This window comes from Callorhinus ursinus, unplaced genomic scaffold (assembly GCF_003265705.2).
Source record: "Callorhinus ursinus isolate GAN/ISIS: 27379988/994484 unplaced genomic scaffold, GSC_fseal_2.0 scaffold3, whole genome shotgun sequence".
NCBI classification, from domain to species: domain Eukaryota; kingdom Metazoa; phylum Chordata; class Mammalia; order Carnivora; family Otariidae; genus Callorhinus; species Callorhinus ursinus.
Genome location: NW_027397065.1, coordinates 44,735,055 through 44,752,391, shown reverse-complemented (window position 1 = coordinate 44,752,391; position 17,337 = coordinate 44,735,055). Strand labels below are relative to the sequence as shown.

Below are 17,337 nucleotides of genomic sequence, written 5' to 3'. Positions count from 1 at the left end.
CCAAAGAAGCGAAATAATTTGAGCCCAGGTAGACTAACCCCCAGTGAGACTCGCATGAAAGCAGATTGGGACTGCCCTCTTCCAGCCTCTTCCCATCAGCTCTAGCTAGGAGTGTACTGCAGTTTGAGAGCAGAGAAACGCCTAGGGAGGCTTGTTAAAATGCCAATTCCAAGATCCACCCCCGGGGAATCTGGAGTATTACCAAACACCCTAAGTGATAATGATATACATGGGGAAACACTGCGTTCAAACAGATTATAATCTGTTACCCGAGCGCTGTGGCGGGCCGGCGGGGCTGAACGCGAACAGATGCTGCCCTCCGGCGGTCGCGCTGGCGCAGTGCAACCCCAGGCTGCGGCTGCGCAGTGCCGCCCTCTGGCGGCTCCGCTCCTTCTTCCCATCGGCCTCGGCTTGCGGGCCTTTCAAACATGGAGGAGCGGGAGCGGGGGGCGAGGTCGGCTCTCGCCGGGAGCCCCGCGCGCCCGCCCAGCCCGCGGCTGGATGTCAGCTCTGACAGCTTCGACCCTTTGCTGGCCCTGTACGCGCCCCGCCTGCCGCCCATCCCCTACCCCAACGCACCCTGCTTCAACAACCTGGCCGAGTACGAGAGCTTCCTCAGGACCGGGGTTCGGGGCGGCGGGCGCGGGCGGGCGCGGGGTGCGGCCGCGGGCTCAAGGGTCCCCGTCGCCGGGCTCTCAGCCAGAACCCGTCGTCGCCAGGACGCCCCCGCTCCAGACCCTGAGCGAATCCAGCGCCTCCGCCGCCTCATGGTGGCCAAGGAGGAAGGGGACGGGGCCGCCGGGACGCGCCGGCGGGGTCCGGGTCGGAGCAGGAAGGCGCCGCGCAACGTGCTCACGCGAATGCCCTGTGAGTCCGGCGGGGGAGGACGGGGCGGGGCGGTGGCGGGGGGGGGGGACGAGGGCCCAGCCGGCTGCCCGGAAGGTGGTGGCCCACGGGGTGTTTGCAGGGTGCTAGGGGCTTGGCGCAGGTTCGCACGCGTTAGGGGGAGGGTCTTGGTGAAGGTTGCGGAGCTAATCCGCCACCGTGAGGAGGTTCTGCTTGAGTCCTGCGGATAATGGGGACGTGGGGAGGGTCTTCTGGAGTAATCAAAGGTCTGCTTGAGCGGGGAGGTGGGGGTGGAGAGTGCTAAGGCTGTAGAGGTAATAAGGAGCCACGGGAGGGGTCTGTGTGGATAACGGGTGTAGGTCCGCGGAGGTAGCTGGGTCCGTGGAAGTGGCTACAGAGGTGAAGAAGAGCCTGCAACGAGGGTCTGCAACGAGGGTCTGCGGGTGTGATGGGTATCTGGAGAGGTGGTGGGGATCTGGAGAGGTGGTGGGGCCCGGAAACGGGACATCACAGGGAGGATCTGCGGAGGTGATGAGAGGTCTTAGGGACCACAGCCAGAGGGGAGGGGTACAGCCAATATTAAGGAAAGGAGAGTGTTTAGTTAGTGGGATTGGGGATGATGGGACGGAGTGTGGGGAGATCTATCTGTTCAGTTAGAACAGGGAACATAATCGCATAACCCCTGCACATTAAGTGACATCTCCTTCCAGGGTGCTTATAGGAGAGGGGCTACTGGGTCTTGATACACATATGTTTGCATTACCAAGTCACAAGTGCTGGAATGCAGCAGGGACAAATGCCACTAAAACCCAGACACTGTTTCACAGCCACTCTCCCAGTATGGGTGCAGGAGTGTGTCTGTCAGGCTAACATTACCATATGCACAGGTTATTTTAAGTTCTGAAGGTGTAAATGACACAAGGAAATCTCTTGGAGCTTCCTAATAGATCCTTAGAGTAAAGCTGTAAACAGGGAAGGTTGCTAATGTGTGAGTTAGGTCTTAAACAAATGGAGTAAAAACAGCCCAGGGTTATGTCTTTTGTCATCTGGCAAGCATTTCTGACATCTGCCAGTGAACACAATGACCTAGTTAGCCATTCAAAGCATCTGTATCCTGATAGCTAAATTGTAACATTATTAAATCACTGTTTTTAGAATAGAGGGTTGTCCGAAGCAAGGGAATATTTTGTTTCATTCCTAGACGTGTTTATTAAGAGAGAAACATCCTGAAAAGCTGTGTGCTGTTAGATGTATCTTTGTCAGATCATTTACTGTGACACACAATACCAAAGCCTTCTTTCCAAAGCTAGGGTGCCCGCCAGCTTGCTTGCGCAACAGTAACACAAAGATAAAGTATGCATGTTCCTAAAATAAGAGCAGTTTGGGAGACCTTATTGCCACTATCAGATCTTGGAAATGCACTCCAAGTGTCAGATTGTAACATTTATTTCCGTTTTGCCAGTTGTTGCTTTGCTACAGAGATTGTCAAGGGAAAGACATATTTCTTTGTGGGAGTGGTTTTAGCTTTACCTATGGAGCACTCTGCTATATTGGTATGACAGAGCATGAAAACCAGCTTTGTTGATTTCCAATGATTAAATATATGCCTGGAATCAAGATCTCAGAATGTGCCATAGGCATTGAAAATTTTAATCACATCACTAGAAACAGTTGAGTGTACATGATAGAGATGGGTAGACATCACAGAGAACTGATGAGCTTCAGAAAGCAAGAAGAGTACAGGGGTATCTGGATGTCTCAGTTGAGCGTCCAACTCTTGATTTAGGCTCAGGTCATGATCTCAGGGTTGTGAGATTCAGCCTGAGTCCTGCCCTGCCTTGGGCTCCCCACTCAGCAGGGAATCTGCTTCTCTCCCTCTCTCTCCCTCTGCCCTTCCCCCTGCTCACGCACACTCTCTGTCTCTCTAAAATAAATAAATGAATCTTTAAAAAACAAAAAGGAAGAAAGCAAGAAAAGTACAGAAGCAAGGGTGAAGATTAAATTTATTCAGAAAGAGTTCCTAGAAGAGATTGGCTTCAGGTCTCAAAGTTAATTTAAGGAAGTGCATGGTTGAGGATAACAGTAATTATTTAATAGGCTATTGAGGTATAATTTACACATAACAAAATTCACCCCTTTAAAATGAGTTTTTGACAAATGTATAGTTGTGAAATTACCACCACAATTAAGATACAGAACAAATCATCACCCCAGAAAGTTCTCTCATGCCCCTTTTTAAGTCAAGAGACAATTTTATTGTTGCTAATTGTGGCTACTGTTATTTAGCTGGTAAGTGCTGTGCACTTGCCAAGCCCTTTAGATGCATTTTATCTTATTTTACCTTTAGATACTACTTTACAAATGAGGTCCGCTGAGCTTAACTACTTGCCCAGGATCACATGGCTAGTTAGTTTGCATCTGAGACTTAATGCTGGGTTGTCCAACTCCAGGGCCTGTGTGCCAGGGCAATTATGCTAATCTCAGGTAAGGGAAGAGGGGAGTACATTCTAAATTCTCATTTTTCTTTGCTTGCTTCTGAAGAATGGTGTGTGGAGGGTGCCACATAAGTGAGGCAGAAAGGTGTGTGTCTAGAGCAATGAGAACTGAATTTGGGTCCAGAGAAGGATTTGTTAAAAACACTTTGAAGACCAAAGAGTTTCTCTTTGACTTTGTTGATAGATAGTGGGAACCATCGTGTATATTCTTAAGCGAGAAAACTTTTAGGGCAACCTTTCTAATAACTTACTTTCTAGTGGTAAAGTGTATTTGGGGAAGTGTAGACCACAGACTCAAGGGTTTGACTGCTGGCTTTTTTAGTTTTGAACACTGGCTCCTGCACTTTCTATCTGTTTTACAGTAGGCAAGTCACTTAAACTCTTTGGGGCCTCCGTTTCCTCATCTGTAAAGTGAGGACAGTAATAGTATCTACCTACAGTTGTTAGTTGTTAGTTAAGCTAGTTAACCCATTCATAGCTCTTACATGTAGGGAAATTCTCAATGAATCTTAAATGTCACTGCGATTATTGTAGATTATTGTTGTGGTTATTGTTTTAGACTGTCATAATTAAAAACTTCAGGTCAGGATGTATATATACCCTGCCTGTATTGGGTGTTGGCTCAGCTGTTTACTAGGTAAATAACCTTGAGAAATTGTTTAAGTAAACATTTCTGAGCCTTATTTTCCTCATATATAAAGTGGGGCACAATAATAGTACCTATGTGTTAAAGTTGTGAGGATTAAATAAAATAACATGCATAAAGTTAAACTTACCCCAAGGCCTGGCTCATACCGAGTGCTCAGTAATTGATGATAATGATGGTGTCAGGGATGATGTGAGGGGAACTGGGAGACTAGACTAGACAGATAATAAGCCAATCATCTGATAAGGCTCTGGACTATATTATTGATTGGAGAAGGAGAAAGGAAAGGGTATGTCTTAGTTATTGAGAATCTATTGTTTGAGCTTAGTGTGGCCACAAGTAGGGAGAGGAATGGAGTTAAGAATGACCTGGCTTTGGAAGGTTGGGGGCTAAGAATAGTGGCAATGGAGAAGGAGATCTGGAAGAATAACAATCTTCAAAGATAAGGCATATGTTTTTTTGTTGTATTAAATTTTAGAAGACTGGCTCATATATCCATTTGGAGTTTGTTATACAGACTGCTAGAAAGAGATCAGAATGTGCATTCTGATTCAGAATGTGGAGCTCATTTTTGCCTTGGCAGTTTGCTGTGATAGGTGGTGCTAGTGTTATATTTTTGATCGCACAAGGAGTGAGGTGATTCCTGGAATTGCACCTTATTAAATCTTTGGAAGGAAAAAAAAAAGAGAAAAGTACAGATATGAGAGTTGAAAGACCCGAGTTTATCATTTGTTTAACCAGAATAAGGAAACTGTTGTTACCATGTGTGTGTGTGGTTTCTCTCTGGTTTGGGGGCTCGGGGGGGGGGGGAAGTAGTACCTCTATTCATTTACAAGTTAGAAAAAGAATGGTGTTTAAGAAAAGAATGGTCTTTCCACTGTTGGTGGAAACACATGCAGGGGTGAGGGGAAGCAGGGAATGTGTATAGCCAAAGAAACTGATTCAGGCAGTATGATCAGTTTCTAAGAAATTGAATTATAGAGACTTATTCCTGAAATGAATCTAGAAGATAACTAGTCTAACCTCATTTTATGAATAAGGAAACTCAGACTTGTGGAGAAAAAGTTACTCAGACATTCAAAGAATTTCAAAATACGCTATTGCTAGAGCAAGGGTAGATGATGAAGATCAGACCAAGGTGCTTATGTTCCTTTCCAAGGCCTCTGTTTCTGCCACCCTGCCTTCAACTGTGCCTTCTTGCTAAATTTTCAATCTGAAATAAACTCCTGCTTCTCATCTGCTAAGTTACTTTCTTCAAAGAGGATTTTCTTTTATTAATTTATCAGTGCCATCATTTATAAGCTGACCTATGAGTGAGGGATAAGGAGGTACAGAGTAACCTGCTCAGTCATTCAGACTGGAGTTGTCTTTCATGCCACCAGAAAGAAAACAAATCTTTTTTGTGTTTACTATTGATAGCAATAATCAATCTCGAGACTTTCGCCTTGCAAACCTGGGAGGGAAAGACTGAGACTGTGTATGTGTGAGTGTGAGTGTAAGAGTGTGTGTGTGTGCACATGTGGTTTTCTTTTGGAAGGTTTTATATAGTATAGCCATCATATCGTGAAGGCTAAGTTTACGTGGAGTAATAAAAATAAAATTCATCTCTCTTCCCAAGCTCTGAAAAAAAGATCCATCATAGTAAAGACTGCAGTTTATAGTCCCAGCATTCTTCCCATGAATTGTCCTACTCTTTTTATGTGATGCTTATCAGCAATCTCATAGGAGCCTAATGCCTAGCAGGTGCCTTTGTATCAGCCAGGCTTGGAATGCAACCAGGTCTCTAACTTCTACTTTAAAGATGATGTACATTGGAATCCAGTGGCTCCAGAGAGCTTAGGCATGGAGGGTCTTCAGATGGGCGGCCAAAAGTTCATTCTCTCTTAGAGGACTGCACATATTTAAGGGCAGGTGTGTTACATTGTTTATTTCCTTTAAACATATGAACAAGTTGTTTGGTTTTGGGTTTTTTTGGTAAAGAGTGAAGCTGGATATGTGGTTCATGAGAATTATCCTTAAAAAACTTGTCTTGGGACACCTGGGTGGCTCAGTCGGTTAAGCTTCTGCCTTTAGCCCAGGTCATGATCCCAGAGTCCTGGGATTGAGCCCCACATCGGGCTCCTTGCTCAGCAAGGAGTCTGCTTCTCCCTCTGCCTGCCACTTCCCTGGCTTTTGTTTGCACGGTCTCTATCTCTCTCTGACAAATAAATAAATAATCTTAAAAAAAAAAAGTTATTTTACCCAGATACAAAACTGAGAAGAATTTTGCTGCTGATGTGTACATTTAATGTGGGGTTTTTCCCAGAAAAACATTTTTAAATAATGGTGCATCTTAGAATCAATGACATCATAGAACGCAGGATATATGAGTAGTGAAACATTTGGGTGATAGCCAAACGTACCCTTTATCTCCATTCTGGTGGAATCTTGCCTTATTTCAGTGTATGTTGTCTGTACTAGTTATGTTGCCCACTGGGCCTTCCTGTTTCCATAGTGAGGTTGCCACTGCACCATGTTGCCTAATGTTGCTGGAGATGGTTGGGTGGTCTTGGTTGTTAATTCTGGGAATGAGAGCAGATGTTCATGCTATGCTTACTGTTTTTGTCTTGTTTCAGTGCATGAAGGCAGCCCTCTGGGTGAGCTCCATCGTTGTATCCGGGAGGGAGTGAAGGTGAATGTTCACATCCGCACTTTCAAGGGGCTTCGGGGCGTCTGTACAGGCTTTCTCGTCGCATTTGACAAGTTCTGGAATATGGTAATTAAGCCTTTCTCAAGGGGTTGGAGAACCTCCTAGGGATTAAATCTTTTCTATGTCTAAATGACCTGAGTAACCTTATTTAGGAAAACCTATAGAATAACTTCCCAGAAAAACTAGAATTTTTGCATTCTCCTGGCCAACAACAAAAGAGTACTTTCTATTGCTTCCTTTTCTTTAAAGCATTGGCTTTCAACCAGGGTAGTTTTGCCCTTCTCTCCTTCCTAGGGACAATTGGCAATGTCTGGGGACATTTTTTTAATTGTCACAACTGTGGCATGGGGTATTATTGGTATCTAATGGGTAGAGGCCAGAGGAGTTGCTGCACATCCTACAATACACAAGATAGCCCCCCAACAACAAAGAGGTATCTGGTCCAAAATGTCATTAGTGCTGTGGTTAAGAAACCCAGCCATAAGGAATAATTATTTATTTCAGCGGTTTAGTAATTTTATATCAATTTCCTACTGACCATTCTTTCATTCATTTCAAAATATTTACTGATTTTCCACTTTGGCTGGTACTTTACCAGTACTAGGTACAGAAATTTCAGAAAGGAACTTTCACGCTACAGTTTTGGAAAGATAGATGAAGATAGAGGGGAAGCCGGCATACTAATAAGTAAGGTACTTTATATGGTGTTTCCTTATGAAGGAAATGCGCCCCCACTCTCTTAGAGGCTTACTGCCTGCTTACTAGACATTTGTAGGCGTGAACAGACATTATAGCACAACTACAATATGAGGCAGTTAAAAAGAAGAAACACCAGGCTTTCTGGTGTTTCTTTTTCATATGGTCTTCCATCTCCAACTTTTCTTTTTCCTGCGTTTTATCTTCATCCATGCATTCTCCTAGATGAGTATAGTAGTTGCTGCCATTTATTAAGCACTTAGCATTTGCTGGATAGTGTACTAAGGGTTTATCTCAATGAATGAGGTTTACTACTGTTCCATTTTTACAAATGAAGAAATTGAGGTTAGAGATACTGAATGATTGGCCCAAATTACCCTGTTAGTAAGTGGAGGTCCTAGAACTTTATTCCAGGTCTTTCTGACTCCTAAAATCATGTTTTCAACCACTGTGCAATCAGAAGACCTGGATTTGAATCCTAGCTTTACCACTTGGTAGTTGTGTTACTCTAGGCAAGATAATTTCTCTGAGGCCCACTTTTCTTATATCTAAAATGTAGGGAAAAGTACTTTACTGTTAAAATTTTACCTTTGAAGGAATAGTATTTAAGAGAACATCTTTGCTATGATGGTCATAATAATGATCCTGTCAGTTTATATTTGTAGGGTGAGTTATACTTTTCAAATTTATTTATCATACATGATCTCATTTGATCCTAAATAGCTATCCCATGAGGTTTATCTCTCAGAGACAAAAATTCAACAATTCTGTATATAACCCTGGTTGTTAATACCAGTTCATTGCTGTCATAAGACCTAGAAAATGAGGAGTGAAAAGAAGCAGTAGAATAGTGTTTCCTCCAAGTGCAGCCTAGGGGCATCCTACATCACAATCATGGAGTTTCTGGTTAAAACAGAAAATTCCTGGGCTTTATCCCAGACCTACTGAGTCAGCATATCTAGGAAGTAGCTTTGGATTTATATTTTAATAAGCTTCCTAGATACTTATGCACCCTGAAATTTAAGAACCTCTACCAAGCATTTGTAAAGGCCCCTTACCATAGACAAAACCCATATTATATGGTGGTAGCAGTTTGGAAATCTTACTCAGGGTGCCAGGTATTACCATTTTTTTCTGCCCAAGAGTGGAGTCACTTGTTAAGTTTCGTTCTGCTAAATGAGATGTTTATTCTGCTTTTTAAATTTTTTCCTGGAAGCTGTAAAACTAATATTTTTAATTCTGCCAAATTTTTTTCTCCTTTGGGCTGTTTCTCTAGGCACTTACTGATGTGGATGAGACCTACCGAAAACCTGTTCTAGGCAAAGCGTATGAGCGGGATTCTTCATTGACTCTCACTAGGGTAGGCTGTTTCCCCTGACTTCCTGAGTACCCAGTGTGCTTTCCAAGCTTAGAAATGGAGATCACTGAGCCTGGTGAACAGGTTTTCCTAGTGGGAGAGCTCATTTGCTGTCCACTATGTATGCCTGGACCAAGATCTTCATTAGTCTCGCTTCTCATGCATTCAGCTTATCACAAATGAGTCTGCTTTTGACCTGCATAGTATTTGAGCAACAAGTTACCTCTTATAACCTTAAAAGTCTTTCCATTTTATACCACAGAAAAAAGCAGGTGCCTTTTCTCTTGGCATTATTGATTTATCTGTATTATGGCTACACACAGATGATTTATTACTAACTTTTTAAAAATTGCACAGCAAGGAGTCTATAAAACCTAATTAAGCAATCTGGTGTTTTTTTCTATATTGAAAGAGGGATGTTGAAGGCTAAAGAGAAGGCTGATATTTATGATTGCTTTCCTTATAGCTGTTTGATCGTCTAAAACTTCAAGATTCCTCCAGAAAGGAAGCAGATTCTAAGTCTGCAGTTGAAGACTCCACTCTGTCCAGATATTCCCAGACATCTACTTGGAAGATGGCTTCAGTGTGGGGAAGAGAAGATACTGACCGGGGCTCACGCAGGCGCTCCCGCTCCGTCCCTTCTTCCCTGCAGGCGTCTGCAAGGGAGGAGTCCAGGTCAGAGATGTCAGGGAGGACTACACGGACAGAAGGGTCAAGTGCAGGAGGTACCTTTTCCAGGGCTACCACCCTTTCCAGGGGCCAGCCCCGTAAGAAAAAGCGAAAGCCCAAAGTGGATTACCAGCAGGTATTCACTCGACACATAAATCAGATTTTCATTAGAGGCGAGAATGTCCTCCTGGTTCATCTTGCACAGTGACCAGCTTGGCCTCACTGGAGCTTTGGTTTTTAGAAATAAAATGCATGAATTGCTGCTATGCTGTATAATAGTATCCCAGTGAAACTCTGAGTTGGAATGATTCCCTCTGGTCCTGCATGTGCAGAGCATAGAGCCAAGCTCCAGCCCTCTGGAAGATGAGCTCCCTCAAGGGGACACAGGCCTTAGGAGGGTGGGTATTTGCATTAATATCAAGTCAGAAGCTGTACAGAGGAAACAACATGCATCTTATTTGGTGTCATGCTCGAGTTTAGACACTCAAACCAAATATCAAATCTTCATTTGAATTAGGGGTCATGGTATGAATTAAATTCATCCCACAGATACTAAAAGGATGGGAGGGAAAAAACACCTCAAAAAATGATTTCATTTCTAAAAGCTAGTGCCTAAGTACTCATGAATTTGATTCTAAGAGTAGTAATATAAATTTCCCTGTAGTCTTGTACCCCCAACTTGTAACTGACCTTGGAATTTTGCTCTACACCATTCTCTTTTGATCAAGAAATGTAATTTATTACCTTTGAAAATCTATAAAACTAAGAAAGCTACCACCTTATGGAAGAGTAAAATTTGGATAGCTGGTATGCTCAAAGCAACCAACAATGAATATTCTCTTTTTACCCCTCTCATTATTTAAAGGGATACAGGACTTCAGCAGTCTTCCCCACTTAGTAGAGGTAGCTTCTGAGAATGGCAAGCCAGATGGGACTAGAAGATGCTCACGAGGTGGCTTCTTGTCCTTCTCTCACTTCTATGGCATGGTGCTAGTGCATGTACCCAGTGTATTGCCCTTCTGTATATGTAGTGTGAACTGTTCCATGAGCTTTATGGCAGGTGACTATGACCTTCATATCTGGCTTCAAAGAGTTCTGCAGGAACTCAGTAGTACGTATGTATCACATGGTTGAGAGTTCCCTTTCCGGTTAGGGCTGGCCTGTGTAGACTAACTTTCAGAATGGTATTTCCATGAAACAGGAATGGTAGTTTTATTCCCTGGTGTCATGCCGAAGAGGTTCTTACAGAGTACAGTGGGTGGCATCTCTAAGGGACACTTTACTCACAGCCTGGCTTGAGTAATGAGAACACTGTAGCACCCTCTGATACTTCTACTTGAATCATAATATATGCTTTTTCAATCACTAGTACAGAATAGGCTACATCTAGACACAGACTGTTAGGCAATATTGATTTTTTGTTTTGCTTATATTTGGTTTTATTTTAGAATAACTTATGTTCAAAGTGGGAATAAGAAATAGCTAACTAGGGCGCCTGAGTGGCTTAGTTGTTGAGCGTCTGCCTTCGGCCTGGGTCATGATCCCAGGTTCCTGAGATCGAGCCCCACATCGGGCTCCCTGCTCAGCAGGAAGCCTGCTTCTCCCTCTCCCACTCCCTCTGCTTGTGTTCCCTCTCTCGTTGTGTCTCTGTCAAATAAATAAAATCTTAAAAAAAAAAAAGAAATAGCTAACTAGTTAAAATGTTTGAAAAAAAAATTCCCTGCTGTAATTTTTCTGTAACTTAGGTAAGCCTTCTGAGAAGCAGGGTGAATAATGTTGAGGGAGTTAGGACACCTGGTCCTTCTGCTAGCTGGGCCACTGGCTTGTCATGCAATGAAAGGAGAGCAGACTTAACCCCTCCGTGCCTCAGGTTTTCCCATCAGACACCTACCTCACAGAGGCACTGAGACAAAGAATTTATGTCTCTAAACATATTTAAGTGCCATGAGTAACTTTTACTAACTATATTTCATAGCTTGGTAAGAGTTCTATGTCTTATGAGCAAGGTAGGTGCTACATGTGAAAGTCATCTCTGTAGGTGTCATAATTATGAACTTGTCCTCAGAAGGCAGTGGTATCTTCAGGAACTGTTTTCCATAATCCATTCCTTTCTCCTAAAGGACAATGGAAGTTCTTAGAAGACTATCCTCAATAAAAGAAGAGTAACGTTTCTTTGCTGCTTCCCTCACATCCCAGGCCCACCCCTTTTCTGTTCATCGTCAGAAAGAATTCCCCTTTCCCCTGAACTTTTCAAGGGGTTTGTATGGTAGTACCAAAGGGACAATGCACATCTAAAAATGACACATCCCCAAAGGGGAATTGTGGAAGATGTTTTGTTTCGTTTACTTGTTTTTATTTTAAAATGCATTGTAAATATTCCTCTTTAGAGCCATATCAGATAGAATAAACATTTAGAGAGGTTCCATGTTACAAAGTCAAGCAATTATCTTTGGAATCTGCTCATCTAAATCCTCTTCTAAATAGTATGTCTAAAATCTCAGTTCCTCAGTTAATAGTTACCTTGTTTAATCATCAGGCACCCCTGCCTCTACCTCTTTACCAGTCTTTCCTGTTAGATGTCCTCCTCTGTTGCCCTTCTGTCCCTCAGCTAGAAGCTGCAGTAGATACCAGGTTTTCCCAATAAAGTAAAAGTTTGGTATCAAAAGGAACATATCAGTTTCCATTCATTTTAGTGCCTGACTAAATCTAACGTGATTTATTTTAAACACATGCTGCATTTTCATGTTTGTATATAATTTTCATATGTCCAGATAATGATTGGTTTGCTACTTTTCTGTCCAATCTAATAATTCTGGCTCTGAAAATTATTTTAAGCTCATGTGATCATTCTGATGTGCCCATATGCCCCCATTTGTTGGTTTGGTTTGGACAGTGATTCTAGGATGAATACTATTTAGTAAATGTGCTGTTTTGTACAAAGTATGACAGTTCTTTTTCAGGGAAATCAATTTTTAAAATTATTGCCTTTTCTTTATTATTGTAGAAATTTTTCAAAAGGAAGAAAAAATTGGTTCTAATAACCTGTGTGCTGCTCAAAATATGTCATCACCTAGAACATTATAATAAGTTGCTATGAAAATAACTGAAGTCTTCCTCAGGAGAAGGAAAGAAAAAGAGAAAGTAACAGCCAGAATGGTAGAGTTCTGGAGGCCCCCACGAGCTCACTTGAGGGGGGCCCTACACAGCTGAAATGCAACAAAACTGGTTTCTGGCATTCTCCAGGGATTTGGGCTTAGGACAATTGGTAGGAATAGGACTTACTTTTGAACATCCAATTTGGGTTCTTCACACAATCTCTAGACATGGGAATCTGTTTCCAAGACAGTTCATGGGGTGTACCTGTGCCCTTCTCAAGGTCTTCTCAGGAGCACTGAGCAACGGGAGATGTGGTTTCATACCCAGAATGATTCCATGTGCCATTCTTTGTACACAGAGGTGATTCTATGCCTCTACCACCAGGAGAACTTCTGCTTTACATTGTTTGTTCTAGTACTTGGGAAGCATTTATGCTCCGTTCAGAGACCATCTTATGATGGTGGGCCATTTGTGAGATGGTTAGCCAGCGTTAGCAGTGTCTAAGGCAGATGGCTTTAGACTAGTCGGTTCCTTGTTCTCTGTGCATGGTGCATATCAAGTCAGAAAGCCTAGAAACCATTCGCATTAAAGTCTAGATGCATGAGCATCCTTGCTCTGAGTTGTTAGTGGGTCAGGAGGGGCTTCATCTCTCCTTGTGGTAAAATTATCCAGGAGTACCTTTAGAGATTGTCAAGGCATGAACTATGAGCTGTCTTTAATCCTCAGAAGCTGTGTACAGAAGTCAAGGTATACCACTTACCCCTTGAGAGAAAAATAGAACCCTAACTTGATGCTGAGGGGTTTTGTATTTCTATTTGCACTATCCCCATAGCCACTGACATGGGCAAAATCATGAAATAGAATTGATTCTGTAAATTTTCTCTTAATTTTTGCCTTTAGGAAAAATTAAAATTCTTCAAAGACAGTTAGCTGTCACTGGTGCTGCCCCAAAGCTTTCCCATTTGTATGTATTTTTTATGAATGAAATGGTTGCTACAGGAAGGCCAAGGTTCACCTAGGAGTATCATGGTATAAATATAATGGTTTAGCAACTGTTTTAATTTTTCTTTTCCTGTGCCAGATATAGACTACAATCAACCGCTTTTCAGTAGCTTCTGTTCACCAGCCTATGTCTTCCTGGGCAGTAACTCCCAGATGCTTTTCTTAGTGATTATAAAGCGAGAAAATCTTATCTGGGCCTATATTGCAAAGGTGGGTGGTCTACTTTCTGGTAAATTGAGTTGATGGATTTTAGATAAGCCTTTGGGGTTCCTGTCACTGGTTCCTGGGCTCTGAGGAAGGGTTGCACCTCTTTTACTCTGAGTGTTTTGAGTATTTTTCAAGTGTTTGTAAGTTCTCTTACCCTCCTCTAATAAAAATGAAAGCTATCTGTCAAGGAATGGCTTTGGATGGTTCAGAGATCTGGGGGAAAAGAAATAAGTACACCTGAGACATTCAGTTGGTCTTTTATTTATTTAGAATGAAAAGTAGTTTGATAAGCTCCCAGACTTAGTGCTGCTTTAAAAACACTCTCTGAAAAGATGGCAACTGTCCCTCAGGAAAGCCATAAAAGCTACTCCCAATACATCGCAATTGCTTTTGATTTTTAGTCCTTTGGAGCAAATGTCTGATGTTATGTTTTTAGAGCTGTGGGGGGAAAATGTCTAAACAGTTTTAGGGGATAGTATTGAAATGATTATCTGGCTGAATTATGTGTGAACTAGATTCTAGGGCAGCTGTCCAGGTCTTTTTCTGTTGTCCTGACAGTAACACAGGTAGTGAGCCGTGTCTTAAAAAGTGATTTGCTTATTTCCTACTAACATCTAAAGACATTAGCCTTCTGTTTGGCAACCCTGGGGATGCCCCTCTGCACCGTGACTTATTAATGTTTTTTTAGACAAGGCTAACCTGGACGACTCTCTGTATTTCTAATTTCAGTATTCATATACCAGCTGCTAAAAGAAAAACCATAACTTATAATCTTGTCTTGAAATTACTAATTGTGAAGTTCACCTAAATTCTTCATGTTTAGGGAGGATTGCTGCTAGTAATGTCAGTTTGCAGTGTTCTGCTTTAGGTATGTGTCATATGGGAGTCTGGAATCTGTAATAAATATGATTGTATTAATGTACTGACTGCTTTGTCTCTGCTGATTTTGAGGGGTGACGGAGGGGAGGAGGCATGGGAGTCTATGACCAAGTGAAGACACACCTAGAAAGTTAATGCGTTTCAAGCCTTCTGCCATCTCATTGTTGTAACCTTGTACCTTTTCTTTACCAAAGCACACATATCTATATCAACTCTCCTTGTGTGGCTTTGTTCTTCCATGTGTATTAGAAGCTCATGCTTAGAAAAGGAACTTGGCCCACATTGTGAATTATCTCTTCTAAACTCCGAGCAATGGTATTTGCCCTGTGAATTTATTCTACCTAATAGCTCACTGGCATAAACCCCCTCTCTTCGTGATCTGCTAAGATCAACCTTCACTCTGCTCCCTCTGAGGGTTTGACCACATTTGACTAGTTGATCCTCACATGGCTCCGGAAACATTTGAATTTGTCACCAGCTTTCCTCTGTGCATGTACAAGGAAGTTGAACTGTGCCCCAAGATTTGCCACGTGAATTACTTGATCTCCTCTGTGTGCTTCTAGAACTGAGTGACCTGGGTAAGGTAGACAAAAATCACACTGATACTTAGAGAGGGAAAACTCAAGGTAACTGTCAAGACCCAGTTCCCCACTTTCAAAGAATATATTAAGCTGGGCTTAGCTGACATACAAGAAATTTCTGACCACTACAGTGGAGGGAAGGGAGGCAAGACCCACATGCTCTAATTCTTCCCCTTGCTTGTTTGTTTTGTATCTCAAAGACTTCTGATTAAATGAAAATGTCCTCATTAATCAAAAAAAGGCAGAACCGTCAGCTAGCTTGACATTTAAAATGTACAGTGACAGTTAAATATTGGCAGTGGGATGGAAGCCAGTGGAATGAGAGATATCTATTATCTTTCCCTAAGCTTCCTGGATTCCAGTGGCAAGGACAAAAAGTTTATTGCCCCACCACATTCTTTCCTGAATAGAAGTGAAGCGCTCTTCAGTCTGCTCAGCTCCCGCTAGGTGGCAGTGGGTTAAAGAGAACTGCTAAACCGGAGGCCCCAGAAGGACTTGAGTCTCCTGGATCTCCAGTCATGGCTACAATTCATTGTTAAAAGCTCACCAGTCTGAACCGAGATAATCAAGGAGAAACAAGCTATAATCAACCCAAGTGGCAATATAAACGTTTCTTCCCAATATTGGATTTGCCTAATTTGAAGCCTAGGAAACCTGACTGATGGCAATCAGCCAGTGGATGTGCTTGAAGAGTGGTCAACAGCGAGCTTGCCCAGTGTCCCGTGTTTCAGGGGGCTGTCACCGGTCTCACGTCATGGGAGTTCCTTGTTTCTTCTCCGCATCTGGTCAGCTCCACCCAGCCTCTTCCCAGCTGCTGGCTAAGGAGTACCCCGGGAAAACGGTCTCGATGCCCCTGTTTCTCAGCAGTTGTTTCACTTTTGGAAACAAGTCAGTTTCACCCAGTGTTGATGCCCGGGAGCCTGCTTGTAAGAAAGGTTTCATCTGTCTTAAGGTTCCATGATCTGAATGGAGTCTCCACTCTGAGACCAGGCAAATATGCTCCTGAGTCAAAGAAAAACTTATAGTAGACACAGAAAAGTCTATTGTTTTAGGCTGGACTCTGGGGGCAGATGGGGTGGGTGGGCAGTGGTAGTAAGTCTCTTATAGCACTTAACATCAAGGCCCTCAAAAGACCTTGTCCCTTCTACCTCAAGAAATAATTTCTCAGAAGCCTACAGTAGAGAGGAATACAGAATGTGAAATAATAAATAGGTAAGGTCTCCAAATGAATAAAGATAAGATTATAATTAAAAACTATATCTCATGCCTTTTTGGACCATGGCAACTTGTACCACGTTTCACTCAATCATGCTATGTGAAGGGGCAGAGGACAGATCAGGCAATAAGAAATACTGTCATTTTTGAGCATTTCAGCCCTGTGCCAAGCATATTATATGCATTACCTTATTTAAATACAACCACCAAGAGAGAAAGATTTTATCCCTCTTACATATGTGAGGCAACTAAAATAAAGTAACTTGGGACGCCTGGGTGGCTCAGTTGGCTAAGCAAATGCCTTCAGCTCAGGTCATGATCTTGAGGTCCTGGGATCACCCTGCTTTGGGCTTCCCTGCTCAGTGGGGAGTCTGCCTCACCCACTGCCCTGCTTGTGCTCTCTCTCAAATAAATAAATAAAATCTTAAACACACACACACACACACACACACACACACACACAAAAGCCAGAAAGTAACTTGCCAACATCTCTTTGCGAATCAATGGCAAATTTGGGATACTGTCTAGGTCTGTCTGACTCTTGCATTTATTTTAGCTAGCTGTAACTTAAAAATATTAAATTTCTCAGGCATTGACCAGGAAACTGACAAAGCTGAGTCATCCCCTCCAATTAATCAGAAACCAGAGGGTTTAGTTAAAATATGGTTTGGTGATCTGCTTCCAAGTGTCTTGAGTCCCTTCTGATTCATACTGTTATTTAGGTGGAAGTGAACATATACACAGGGCTTCATGGCTTCCAAAGAGGATGAAGGTGGTGGGCACCCCCAGGGCAGCAGGCCCACTGTGGCTCTGGGAGTAGTGGCTACCAAGTGAGCACCAGGAGGTATTTCATCCACCAGTAAGTGTGGCCCTGGAAGGGGTATCAATCCAATAGCCTTGTTAAAAAGCAGATGAGATGGGGTGACGTAGTGGTCTTTCCTAGCTCTTCAGTATGCATT

General features: G+C 42.7%; 1 protein-coding gene across 1 annotated transcript; it reads left to right on the top strand.

Moving 5' to 3' along the window:
• The first annotated feature begins 120 nt into the window (after nt 1-120).
• Nucleotides 121-14,621, top strand: LSM11 (LSM11, U7 small nuclear RNA associated). The gene is made up of 4 exons (XM_025867133.2): nt 121-867; nt 6,603-6,742; nt 8,649-8,732; nt 9,196-14,621. The coding sequence occupies exons 1-4, from the start codon at nt 429-431 to the stop codon at nt 9,604-9,606; spliced, it is 1,074 nt and encodes a 357-aa protein (XP_025722918.1). The 5' UTR covers nt 121-428; the 3' UTR covers nt 9,607-14,621.
• Nucleotides 14,622-17,337: the final 2,716 nt, after the last annotated feature.